Source organism: Dermacentor silvarum, chromosome 11, assembly GCF_013339745.2.
Source record: "Dermacentor silvarum isolate Dsil-2018 chromosome 11, BIME_Dsil_1.4, whole genome shotgun sequence".
Lineage (NCBI taxonomy): Eukaryota > Metazoa > Arthropoda > Arachnida > Ixodida > Ixodidae > Dermacentor > Dermacentor silvarum.
In genome coordinates this window covers 4,868,333-4,882,828 of record NC_051164.1, presented here as the reverse complement: position 1 = coordinate 4,882,828, position 14,496 = coordinate 4,868,333, and the positions used below count along the sequence as shown (strand labels likewise).

General features: G+C 45.7%; 1 protein-coding gene across 2 annotated transcripts in view; it reads right to left on the bottom strand.

Moving 5' to 3' along the window:
* The window catches only part of LOC119433431 (histone deacetylase 3), a 140,788-nt gene that overhangs the window by 107,146 nt on the left and 19,146 nt on the right, over positions 1-14,496 (bottom strand). For both annotated transcript variants that reach the window (XM_037700637.2, XM_037700638.2), the window contains exon 3: positions 557-699. In XM_037700637.2, the coding sequence (XP_037556565.1) occupies positions 557-699 (143 nt within the window). The remainder of the gene's footprint in view (positions 1-556; positions 700-14,496) is intronic.

Genomic DNA, 14,496 nt, shown 5'->3' with positions numbered 1-14,496 from the left:
TCCTAACACAGGAATCGACGCCCTTTCTGACTAAAACGAAGAATGCTGTTCAAGACACTTAAAATCATTACTGCCACAGTTTTGCCACTTTTGAACTGTTTAGGGCTCGCACTTTTCAACTCTCGCAGAGACATTTATATCGGCACTTCCAACATGATTTTGCTAAACATCCACACCAGTTACATCCTTTCATTTTTAAAAGTTTGTTTTGATTGATTCTATTTCTGCTCATTCAATTTGTGGTGAAGGTTTGGACATTACCACTGCAGTTTTCTCTTTGTTAACACCAACGCAATACCATTCTCGTAAATTCAATAATATGACATAGCATGAGAATGTGTCAAATAAACTGTCCATAATTCATACTGCTACTGCATTTGCAATTGGAAGAAAAACCAGACACATCATAAGATTGTGTTTGGCCACACTGCAGGCCAGAGCCCTGCCCAAGATCCTCTCCAGTTAGTCGCAATACTTGCGGCACCCTTTTCTCACTACCAAACAAAGCCGACTGCTGCCCCACCAGGTGGAATGCACACCATTCTTTACAACTGACCAGTCATCGCCAACATTGAAGTGGCTCAGGCTTTTGGTGAAGGTCTGGATGTTCTGCGGTGTCACTCGCTCAAGAAAGTCAATGTACTCTTCCGAGTGGAAGCGGCACATGTCATGTGAGCTGGCACGGTACGGGCGGAACACCTGCAAGAACAAGTGTTCATCTATGTGCATCACAGTGTTGCCAGCAGGTTAGTACCAGGTGGTACAACCCATGCAGCATCATATGACGAGAGAACAATTCTTCAGGCGATGCAAAGCAACAATTTTCGCAACAGGCAGAAACTCCCCTGCCTGCTTAAACTTAAGCAAAACAATAAATCAATTTAGACGGATAAAGTTTACTTTGACAATGCTGTTGTTGTTAATTACACGATAATAGGTCGATTATTAGCAGTGAAAATTAAGCTCAATGTTTATTTTTTAATTTCACGCCAAAACCCCAATGCCAGTATGTCAGTGTTGCTGGTCTAGTCGGTTCACACTGTGCTGTGGCCACTTAGTGCAAAATAAGGGGAGCACCCTTGTCTTATGGCGAATTCCATTGGGAGAAGAGGAGCAGGGCGCCGCGCAGTGCGGAATCGGGTGACAGCGCAGCGCAGTGAGAGCAGGCACACTCGACCCGCCACTGGAATACGGCGCGCATTCGGAGAGCAGGTGGGAGGGGGACTTGTGAGGAGAAATGTACCATGTGACTAAAGCAATCGACGTCCGACCATTCTCTGCAGGAGAGCGGCAAAACACGCGTGATCGTCTTGTAATCTGTCGGGCGTAAGGCTGTCACCGCTTGCGGCCACAAACTACATACTTTTGTGCAGCGCCGACGCATCCCACGTTTCCGCCTGCGAAGATCATCTCAAGTTGAGCTCTAGCAGCTTTCGCTGCTGTCACCGTCGAGCGTCTCAAGCACTTCAGCAAGGCGAAGACGCTTTGCTGCCGCTGTCCCCCGCGCATCCGACGAGAAGCAAGGCGGAATAGAAATGCCAGGATCTGTCGCTAAATCGCTGCGAAGCTCGCTCGTATCACCGACGTCAAAATCAGCGGTGTCAAAACACAAACCACGCTAGGCTGCCGCCATTGCCGCCGCGCGCGCCGGCTGAAGCAAAATAAAAAGAAATGAGGAGGATATGACGGTTTAAGCCACGTGACTTCCTCCGTACTCCGCTTCTCAAGCGAGAGCAGTCCGGACTGCTCCCAGCTGCTCTCGGCGCAGCGAAACTGCTCTTGTTCTACCACTGGGTGACGGCGCTCCCACTCCTGCTCGACCACGGAAACACGTCGCCTCTGGAACGAGCACTTTCAGCGTGCTTTTGAGTGCTCCTGTTCTCCCAATGGAATTCGCCATTATATTTACCACGGATCTCCATTCTAACATGGATCAAACTGACTGCATCGTTCTAGACCAGCATTTGACCGTGTAGCATCTTATTGCAAAATTACAGTTTAACTTTGTCGTGGATTAGAAACTTATCTTGTCGCCTTCAATTCATAGTGGCAAATGGCTTCTCTTCTTCCCTCTGTGAAGTAATATCTGGTGTGCCGCAGGGTAGCGTCCTCGGTCCCTTACTATTTTTAATTTACATTAATCGCATCAGCACTAACATAACTATACTATACATAACACAGCTATACAGAGTAAGGATAGTAGTTTTATCAGCTGTATAAACTTGGACAGGCCGCCAATGGAAACTGAACCTAGCAACGTTGAACACGCGCACCCTCTCGAGTGAGGCTAGCTTAGCAGGACTATTTGAAGAATTATCAGGCATTTCCTGAGATATTATTGGCCTTAGTGAGGTTAGAAGAACTGGTGAGGCTTACACAGTGCTGACTAACGGCCACGTCCTCTGCTACAGAGGTCTTCCACATAAGAATCCGGGGTAGGATTTCTAGTGCATAACAACATAGCGGGCAACATTGATGAATTCTACAGCATTAATGAGAGGGTAGCAGTCGTCGTAGTAAAGCTGAATAGGAGGTACAAAATGAAGCTCGTACAAGCCTACGCCCCAACCTCTAGTCACGATGATGAAGAAATAGAACAGTTTTATGAAGATGTTGAATTAGCAATGAGAAAGGTGCAAACTCAGTATACTGTAGTGATGGGCGACTTCAATGCAAAAGTGGGGAAAAAGCAGGTTGGTGAGCAAGCAATTGGCAACTACGGCATCGATTCTAGGAATGCAAGAGGAGAGATGTTAGTAGAATTCGCGGAAAGGAATAGGCTCCAAATAATGAATACATTCTTCAGGAAGCGCAGCAACAGGAAGTGGACCTGGAAAAGCCCTAATGGAGAAACAAGGAATGAAATAGATTTCATACTCTCTGCCGATCCGAGCATAGTGCAGAATGTAGAAGTGTTAGGTAAGGTAAAGTGCAGTGACCATAGGTTAGTGAGGTCTAGGATTTCTATCAATTTGAAGAGAGAAATAGTAAAATTAGTCAAGAGGAAACAGGCCAACCTAGAGGCAGTAAGGGTAAAAGCAGACCAATTCAGGCTGGTGCTCGCAAACAAATATGCAGCTTTAGAAAATGAAGATAAAGACAGCATAGAGGTCATGAACGAAACCGTAACTAGGTTGATCTCAGAAGCAGCAATTGAAGTCGGAGGTAAGGCACCAAGGGAACCAGTAGGTAAGCTTTCCCAAGAAACAAAGGACCTAATAAAGAAATGACAGAAGATGAAAATGTCCAACTCAAGAGATCAGATAGAATTCGCTGAACTGTCAAAACTGATCAACAAGAAGAAAGTAAGGGATATTCGAAATTATAACGTGGGAAAGATTGAGGAAGCTGTAAAATATGGACGCAGCATTAAATCAGTAAGAAGAAAGCTTGGCATAGGACAAGGCAAGATGTATGCACTGAAAGATAAGCATGGTAATATCAGCAATTTCGATGACATAGTAAAAGCAACGGAAGAATTCTATACTGACCTGTACAGTGCCCAAAACAGCCAAGCTACTTTCATTCAAAATACAGTAAACTCTCGGTGATACGAATCTCGCGGGGTCGCGTGAAATATTCGTATCACCCGAAATTCGTATCATCAAAACCTACACAATATCACGAAAAATGAATTTATTTTTACCAGAAAAGATTTCTAATAGTGGAACCCCATTGAATACCTTCTTCGCTGCTGCGTTTTCTCGGCTGCCACGTCGCGTTTTCGCGGTCCCGACCTAAATTCCATTGACTTCCATGTAAAGTCGAAACTCGATAATTCGAACTCGAAGGGGCCCAAAAATTTGTTTGAATTAAAAGGACTTATTTTTGAAGTATTCGTGTACCATAGCACGACGTACGAACGGTGCGACTCGCGAAATATCGCGGCGCGCAAGCACATATCGAGCGTGGGCCACGAAACTGACCATGTCGGGAGCGCTTCCCGATAACGGCAGAAAACGAAACCTCAGGGAGCGGTCGGCGCAAGCACGGCGAGAAAGGGAGATTGTGGTTGTGATGAGGAAGAGGTGACATGGCGACGGGCGCGCGCGGGGACCGTCGTAGGTGAGGGAGGAGGGCGGCAGGGAAGCGGATTTGGCCTCGGCAACTCTGTCGCTTCGGTGGCTCCCCTCGCCCTCCCTCTCAACTCCCTCGTAGCTCCTTCGACACTCTCCGTGCGCGTCCGCCGCTCCCGCCGGCGGCCCTACATTTGCTAGTAGGTACAGCGTTTGACCGCTGGCGCCACGCTGCGCCGCTCGCACGTACCGCGTTTCAGCCGGCCCGGCGCCAGCTTAGCCCGCTCCCTGAAGTTTCGTTTTCTGCCGTTGAAGCGAACGTTGGCCGGACTGGGCCTCCCGGTTGCTTCCCTCTGCGCCGCAGCGTTGGCTGAGACGTCGGCAAGTACACGCGTGTTCCGGCGCCACACAGCCATGAGAGTGACGCCGCTGTTCTTTTTTTTTTTTTTTTTTTTTCTCCGCGCGGCGTTGAGGGGTCTAGCGTAAGCTTTTGCGGTGTCGGAGCAATGCCGGTCGGAGGCGCCGCCACGTGATTAGCACGCTGCTTTCGCGTGCGAATTACCGGGCGTTCTCCGTGATATTTCGCCAATGTTCCTGCATCTTACGTTGCCTTTGAATGTGGCGGTCACGTAAATTTAGCGGTGCAGTCAGCTTGTACAGTGCAACAAGCGACCGGCACGTTGCAGATACGACGCACGCACGCGGGTGCCGTATCTTGAAAGCGATCTGCGACGTGCGCAAAGTGCGCGCCCGCGCACGCCGCAACGACTCCGTCCGCGGGGACCTTATCGTCAACATGATCTGCGATGTTGACAAAGTGCGCCTAGTGCCAGTAGCTTCGTATGCGCTGTGCCTTCGATATTTAGTCGCGTTGAAACGAGAGACAGCGCAAAGGTCAATTCGCTCGCTGCTGCTGCGTTTCCTCGCACCAGCGTTTCGATAGCGAGCGTCCGCGGTCATCGAGCGAGATGTGTTAATGTTTACCTATGCGCGCGTGACATCGTGCTTGTTAATTTAGTTACTAAGCGAATGTTTAAAAGTTTATACGGCCGGTGCAACTACTATCCTTACTTCGTACAGTACTGATTTGCTATCGCAATCGTCGTATCAGCTTTCGGGGAAACTGCGGCTTTTTCTTTTTTTTTTTTCTTTTTTTTTTTGGCGGTCCCTTGAAAAACGTATCAACGGGACGTTTTCTTCTTGCCCAAATTGTCAACGATCGCCTTCTGAAAGGCGCATAAGTGCGCGCACGTGATCTCGCGAATGTTTTCGCACGCCACTGAACGTCTGAGCGCGTCGAGTGCAGGGAGCGTTTTGGCCGTCGGGGCTGCGCCGCGGTCGTCGTTGCAGCAGCGGACCTTGTCTAGTTTCACGCTAAGCATCGGCTAGGCTGTGATGTGGTCCGGTCCGCTCGGCGTGGGGACAATGAGAGATTGCGCAGCCGCGTGACGTACTCAGTTGCTTGGCGAATATGGATCCCGCTCAGCTGTGCCGGTCGCCCCGCTGGCTCGGCCGCCACTGCTGTTGCTCACGCGTTCGTATGATCCGCAGCGGCGCGGCAACACGTTCGGAACAGCCGATTTTTTTCGTATTGTGAGCACTGTATTTCGGCCGGGGAATGTTACGAATTCGTATCACACCGAAATTCCTACCAGCCGGGATCGTATCACCGGGGTTTTACTGTAGTGATGAACCGGATACAGAGGCTCCTTCTATAACTAGCGATGAAGTTAGAAGGGCCGTGAAAGACATGTCCAGGGGAAAAGCTGTTGGAGAAGATGGAATAACAGTAGATTTAATCAAAGATGGAGGAGATATCATAATTGAAAAGCTTGCGGCCCTTTATACAAAATGCCTCACAACTTCAAGTGTACCAGAGAGCTGGAAGAACGCCAACATTATACTAATCCATAAGAAGGGAGACGTTAAAGAACTGAAGAATTATAGACCCATTAGCTTGCTTTCAGTATTGTATAAAATATTCACCAAGATAACTTCCAATAGAATCAGGGAAATATTTGACTTCAGCCAACCAAGAGAACAGGCTGGCTTCAGGAAGGGATATTCTACGATGGATCATATCCATGTCATCAATCAGGTAATCGAGAAATCTGCGGAGTACAATCAACCTCTGTATATGGCCTTCATAGATTATGAAAAGGCATTTGATTCAGTAGAGATACCAGCAGTCATAGAGGCATTGCGTAATCAAGGAGTACAGGAGGCATACGTGAATATCCTAGCAAACATCTACAAGGATTCCGCAGCTACCTTGGTTCTCCGCAAGAAAAGTAGAAAGTTACCTATCAAGAAAGGGGTCAGGCAAGGAGACACAATCTCTCCAATGCTATTCACTGCATGCTTAGAAGAAGTATTCAAGCTCTTAGACTGGGAAGGCTTAGGAGTGAGGATCAACGATGAATATCTCAGTAACCTTCGGTTTGCAGATGACATTGTCCTATTCAGCAACAATGGAGACGAATTACAACAAATGATCGAGGACCTTAATCGAGAAAGTGTAAGAATTGGGTTGAAGATGAATATGCAGAAGACAAAGATAATGTTCAATAGCCTGGCAAGGGAACAAGAATTCAGGATCGCCAGTCAGCCTCTAGAGTCTTTAAAGGAGTACGTTTATCTAGGTCAATTACTCACAGGGGACCCTGATCACGAGAAAGAAATTTACAGAAGAATAAAATTGGGTTGGCGTGCATACGGCCGGCATTACCAAGTCCTGACTGGGAGCTTACCACTGTCGTTGAAAAGAAAAGTGTACAATCATTGCATTCTACCCGTGCTAACATATGGGGAAGAAACTTGGAGGTTAACAAAGAAGCTCGAGAACAAGTTAAGGACCGCACAAAGAGCGATGGAATGAAAAATCTTAGGACTAACGTTAAGAGACAGGAAGAGAGCGGTGTGGATCAGAGAACAAACGGGGATAGCCGATATTCTAGTTGACATTAAGCGGAAGAAATGGAGCTGGGCAGGCCATGTAATGCGTAGGATGGATAACCGGTGGACCATTAGGGCTACAGAATGGATACCAAGAGAAGGGAAGCGCAGTCGAGGTCGACAGAAAACCAGATGGGATGATGAAGTTAGGAAATTTGCAGGCACAAGTTGGAATACGCTAGCGCAAGACAGGGGTAATTGGAGATCGCAGGGAGAGGCCTTCGTCCTGCAGTGGACATAAAATATAGGCTGATGATGATGATGATGATGAAACTTGGACATGCAGCAGCACCAGCAATGCGCAGAGCTGTTGTCGACGCCGTCGGCGTTTTGCCCCCGTTCGCACCGAACGCGCGCATCGTTGGTGACTGTTTCCAGTGCCTCTGGGAGCGGCTTGGAGGTTTTTGACGAGATCAGAACGAGACACTCGTCGAGCAGTGTCCGAAGTCTTTACTACCTTCTCGTCTCGCAACGTTTTTACATAAATATGCATTTGTTGCCGCAGCTTAACATTGCCTCCCCTCCCTCGTGTCCCCCCACGGCCTTTCGCGCGATGGAAGAAGTCGCGTTTGCTCTATATATATAAAGGAGGAAAGAGGCACTTAATTCTGCAACCCTTCAGGGAGCACAGCGCAGAACGCGCGTTTGTTCTCCGCTGTGCGTTCGCTCCCCGTGATAGCGCACGTCCCTCACGCACTTTCACTCGCACATAAAGCATAGGGCGCGCGGCGAGGATTTCATCGCCATTTGACGTCGTACGGAACCTCATGGCGACGGCAGAAATCCGCTTTGAGTGTCCATATAATTGCTAGCGCAATAAAATAATAATTTCCATCTTCAAAACTATCTTAACGCTATTAACTCCTGGTGTGATCAATGGCTGATGATCCTTAACTAAAGCAAGGTAGTTTCGGTCAGTCGTAAGCACTCCATATCCAGCTTCCCTTATTCTATAATTACAATACAGTGAACTCCTTCCCTCTCTTGGAAGAAGCACATAACAATCAGTTGTGCTAAGGCATCTAAAACACTTGACTATTTGTGTCGTAACTTGCATCATTCTAACACTAAAGTACATATAATAGCCTATATAACGTTCGTTCGTCAGCAACTAGAATTCACCTCAGCAGTCTGGTCTCCTTATCAGAAGTACCTCGTTAACAAGATAGAATCGATCCAAAATAGGGCCGCCCAATTTATATCATCTAACTATGACCGCCAGTTCAGTGTTACTAAATCTAAACAAAAACTTGACCTCCAGCCATTGGATAGCCATCGCTCCGTCTCACTTTTATGTCTACTGCATAAATACATTCATATCCCTACCGTCCCATCACTTACCAATTCACCCTCCTACATGCACATCGCGACGTCTACATAATAACCTGAGCATCACACATATTTTTGGAAGGACTCAAGCTTCCAATCTCAATTCTCTATATATATACATAAAATTCGGACTCAATCTGCACTACCACACGCCATTGCACTTTGGAATGATGTTCCTGAAGCCATCGCCGCGATCACTGACCATAACCATTTTCGTGAACTAAGCAGATATTGTATAATCATTCCACTTTTCTTGTATTGCATATTGCATAGGTCTGTATAATGCATTGATGACACTCCTGTGCTTTGTTTAAACTCTGTTTATTGCTCTGTGCCCCCCTCAATCAATGCTTCTTTGGAAGCCCTGTGATGTATTGCAAATAAATAAATAAATAAATATTAGCGCTAAGTAGCCACAGTGCTTGAGCTCCGTAGTACAGTTTGATGTCACTGATGTTAGGTTCAGTATGCTTAGAACAAGTCAGTCTTTTAACCACTACCTGGGCCCAAGCTGTCAAAATCCACGATGTATGGTAACTTGAAGGCCCTTTTGTGTTTCTCCTTTTTTCTGGCCTCTCACAGTAAGAGCAGTGTTTTCAGTATCGTGGAACAGTAATTTACTCATACAGAAATAACTTTTCTCTTCAGTGTCCCCCTTTAAGAGAAACCATCCATTTCAACTTTGACAGCCGGAAACGTAAACCTCATAACCCACAAGGATGGATCACTTTTTATACGAGTGGCAATCCGACCAAGACAGGGTCATAAACACGCTACCATTATTTCTCAGTGGTGTAGTACGAAATGGGCACGACTTGTACTTCTTAGAGCATGTTTGCGAACCTTGGTGCATGTGGAAAGACGGCTTCCTGTGTACAATCTAAAGAAATAATGTTCGACGATGCCACCAGGCACTGTTTTACCATTCTAGGTCTCAATCCCCGCTTGACTTCTTTCTCGGAACCTCGATTTGCGGAACCAGAGTTGCCATTAAGATCATCCCTGGCACTCATAATTCACCGTCTCCCAAGCGATTTGCAATGACATACCCAAATAAAAGGGCCCAAAACTCTCACAGAGCTACTAGAGCTGCTACAAGCCTTCCCTCGCTGGTCTGAGAGAAGCACCAAGATGCGGTCAGACCTTCAGTGATCACATTTTCAATCCAGCAACTCGGACATAACGTCGCCCCGACTAACAGACAGCGCTACGCTTGGTGCGACCAAGTTGGAGCCCGGTGATGCCTTACCAGTCATCAATCAACATTACCGAACCAGACAAAGAAACAAACAGGGAGGCTTTCTCCCTCTAACAGGAAGAGAGACCATTTTACTGCACACCGAACTTGAATTGAACAGACAGGCCCTGGCAGCTTTTGTCAACAGTGGAACATCAATATCAATCAAAGTACTTTATTTTCACCAAAACAAAAAATTCACAGGGAAAAAAGCTGCCTAATCACAGCTTGACAGAGCTCCAGCCACCCATCGGCGGTGAAAACAGAGTGCAGCGCTCTTAATCTTTAGCACAACAAATTATAAGAAAAATAAGCAAAAATAGAAATATGATCTCACCAACTGTTCCACACTCGCAGACTTATACCACAGCGCTGCTGGTGTACAAGTAATATGACAATTTCGACACATGTATTTCTTGGGAAAATGTATTGTGCACAGTGGAGCGCAGAAATGCACTTTCAGAACAACATAAGAATAAAAAACAAAATAAAATACAAAGCACGACGAAACACAAAGGAATCATATACTATGATATCTATTGACCCTTTTCGCGGCGATCCCACGGTTGATCACGTGGTCTACTGCTTGCCTCTGTTGCCTCCGTGTTTGTTTGCAATGGACACTGTTGCAGCTCAGGAAAGCTCCATTTCAATACATATTGTAGACGGCGACTGGGTGGACGACTTTGGCCACAGCGTCAGAGGACATGCAAAAGCGCTTTTGGAGCTTGGCAAAAAAGTGCGAGCAGCGTATATGGTACTCGTTCTAAATGCGAGGCTAAAGATGTATTCCAAGCTACCCAAACATTGAATCAGGATCAGTGTGCCTTGCTATTCATTCTTTATCTGGCAACTACTTTGAAGCAGCGGCTTGTCACGTTTCTGACTGAGTGAAGTTCACCGGTGCGGTCACTCTCTGATAATTTCTGCCTAATCGCTCGCGGAAGTGCTCAGTTGCAACAAATTTGTTCTTGCTGCATACAAGGCTTGGAACGTAGCTGTCTAACTTGTAACAAAGACGTATTATCACTTACTCCTGTGAACCACCATGAAAAATTCAGCTTCGACCATCCGCGTACGCTCGGCGTAATTGCTGTCACCCATGCTTTGGTGCATTTATTCAAGTGTGCGCCTATTTACTTATTCTTAAAAGGTTGGCGATAGAGTGGAAGTTTGTGCGCGAGTTGGGGTAGATGTATGTAGATAACGTGCACGAAACATACTATGCCAGGAAGCGGCACTACTCCCTTTATCATCGTTTCATGAGCGGTACTCGCTCTTGCCGACATTCCGGGGTTCAAGTCTTTTCTTTGGAGGTTAGCAATAAAACGCTGGCATATGAGTTATATTTTTTTATTTACGAGCAAGGTCGTCTCGCAAACGGCCGCCAACATAGGCTGTCTGTATATAGCAACAGTCCATGAAATTGGTCACGCGGGTTCATTCTATTACTTAATATGCCAGTCACTATTTTTGCAGCTAACAACTGCAGACGTCTTTAATCCACCGCTGCATATTTTGCAGCATAAATGGAGTGCGTGAGCGAAAACCCAGTTGCATTTCCCGAGTCCCCCACCAAGGCGTGCCTCATAATCAGATGCTGGTTTTGGCACGGAACAACCCAATACTTTTTTTTTCGACAGATGATCGCACAGAAACTGGGCAGAATGCGTTCGTATTTCGCTGAGGCAATGTGCGGCCGAAAGCACCCTCTCGTTTCTCGAGGAAAAATTGCTCCGCGAAAAGGGTCAATACTAAGAGAAGCCAGGCACGGCTCAGACGACACTTTATTGCAGAGGTGCATGCTATCTCCCAGCACATGTGCAGCAAGCACGCAAATATGCCACACGAATAACTTATCGCATGACTGATGACGTCGCAACACAACCTTCACGCACAATTATAGAAATTATCTTAAATTAAGCATCATCAACACCTCCTGAGGTTACACCCGGTTTGAGTGATCATGAAGTCTTACATTGTTCTATTAGCCTGTCAAATCTACCGTCTCATAACAGTCTTAAAACTATTCGTGACTATAAAAATAGTAACCTCACCGCTATCAACGAACTTGCTCTTTTTCTTGATAATTTTCTACCTGATGTCACCGAGCGCTCACTTGATGCTAACTAGAATATATTAAAAGAAGAAATTCACGATCTTGTCAACCAGTTTATTCCGACGAGACGCATTTTTTCGAACAATGCTTCGTGGTATACTAAAACGCCTATTTAACAGAAAAAAATGTTTTTCGCACAGCTAAGCACATGCAAAGCCAGGCTAAATCGTCTGCTTACAAAGAAGCTGCCTAGGCATCTGCGGTAAAAAATACTAAATTTTCATTTTTCAATACTATCCTCCTGAACATTCCTATAAATAATCCAAAAAACTTGTGGAATATAAAAAGGCCTAGTGAATCGAAAATTATACCACTTAGTTCCAGCAAACCTGTACCTCGGTAGCACTGTGCTACGATTCTAAATAATGTGTTTATAAAAGCTTTCAAACCTACAAGACATGATCACGAACTTCCAAAGCGCAGCAATTTTGTGGATCCCATAACTTTTAACTCTACTGGCACAAAAAAAAAAATATATTGCCCGAAAGGCGAAGCATCAATTGCGATAGCAGAGAGCTATTCGTAGTAGGGATAGTAGTTTTATCGGCTGCATAAAGTTGGACACATTCACTTACTAACTGAATGAACAAGCGTGGTGTCAGCGCGCTTGTTAAACATGAATAGATCACACTCGATGACCGCAGACAAGCACTGTCAAAACGCTGGCAGCAAGCGCAGCCACCGCAGCAAGCGAAGGTGCGTGCGGTCTATCGCTTCAACGGAAACTGAGCGGCCGAATGCACAGTGCATACAAAGGTCAGAGCCGTGTGGAGATCGCTTGCAAGCTACCGTGCCCCCAACAACACCGGCAGCCCGTACCGGCGCAGAAATAATAAAGAACCAAGCGGAAAGCGCAAAGTACATGAACGCATTTGTTGGGAGAGTAGAAGCTGCATCCCCCCCCCTCCCTTCCGCGCTGCCTACCCGCTTTGCTCCTTTCGCGTGGGAGATTGCGTCGCCAGTTTCCCTTGTGCCCGGTCGCAAGATACGCATTTGGTGCCACGGCAAAGCGTCGCCCTCCCTCCCTCCCATACCACCACGGCGTTTCGCGCCACGGAAGTCGCGTTTGCTTTCCGCCATGTGTTCGCTCTCCGTGACAGCGCGCGTGGGAGACAGCATGCGTCCCACGCGCACTTTAGCTCGCACATACGGCGCGCGGCAACGATTTTATTCCCTTGGACTTTATACGGAACCTCACGCCAACGGCAGAAATCTGCTTGAAGTGTCCATATAATTGCTATCGCAATAAAAATAATAGACAGTCTCCAGCTTACGTCTTCTTGCGGGGTAGACAACATCACCATGAAATTTCTAAAGAAAACTAGTGAGTATTCCTCCATCATCTTAGAGAGCATTTTTTCACAGTTGTACCTGTCTTCATCCTTGTCTCATGACTGGAAAACAGCAAAAATTATTCTGATTCACAAATCTGGTGAAACTCACAAACCTAAAACTACAGGCCCATATCTATTACCTCAGTACCGTGCAAAATAATGGAGCACATTACATTTTCTAACCTTGTCAACTTTCTTGAAGAAAAAATTTTTTTCTCTAATAGTCAATATGGCTTTCGCAAGTTCTTTTCTTGTGAGACTCGGCTGGCATCTTTTACTAATGACTTACATGTATATCTTGATAGCGGTTTTTTGGCTGACTGCAAATTTTTTCATTTTTCTAAAGCTTTTGCCAGGGCTAAACATGTATCGCTCCTACACAAACTAAGCGTACGAAACATTGACCCAGGAGTACTTAGCTGGATCCAATCGTTCCTTTCGTCTCATTTTCAATTTGTTGTAACTAATGACTCCCCATCTAACACGGCTCCAGTTGAATCCGGTGTTCCACAGGGGTCTGTCCTTGGTCCACTTTTATTTTTTAATATATGTTAACGATTTACCTGATAACATTTCCTCACAAATTTGTTTATTTGCTGACGATTATGTTATATATCGAAAAATAGCTGATACTTCTGATATGACAACCCTTCAATCTGATTTAAATACCATACATAATTGGTGCCTCACTTGGTACATGGAGCTCAACACTAATTTATTTATTTATAAATACACCACAGGTTCCAATCAGAACATTGAGTGATGGAGGAGGAAGTACAACAAAAATACATAAAACATAAACAGGAACAAGGGAACGTTATTAATGACTACAAAAATTGTATACAATACTGAGCACGACTTACAAGAAGTGAGAGTGCAAATTCTCACGGAATGTTTCACAGCTAGTGATGGAAACAAAGCTGTCAGGAAGATCATTCCAGAGTGCTATGGCTTGTGACAACGCTGAGGAATTAAAAGGTTTGGTTCTACCAAATATTCGCGTGAGGCTGAGGTGATTATGAGGACACCTAGAAGTACATAGTGGGGTTACAAGGGGCAATTTGTGTTGCATTGTGCCGCGAATGTATTTGTGTATCAGACATAAGAGAGCAATTTTTCTACGGGTACAGTACATTTTTCTACGGGTACAGTACATTTTCTACGGGTGCTTGAAGGGAATTGACAACTTTAGTTCGAGTGACACTGGAATGCCGGTCATAGTTGGATGAGACGAATCTGGCGGCTCTGTTTTGTACTGCTTGTAACATTGAAATTAAGTAATCTTGATGAGGTGACCAGATTGACGAGGCAAATTCAAACTGCGGATGAACGAAGGTTACGTAAGCTAATTTGCGTGTGCTAGCAGGTGCGTGACTTAGGTTGCGACATAAATAACCAAATGTTTGGGATGCCTTTGCGCATATGCTCATGATATGGGTTTTCCATGAAAGATTAGACGTGAGATTTAAGCCCAAGTACTTATATGACTGTACTTATAAATGCAAA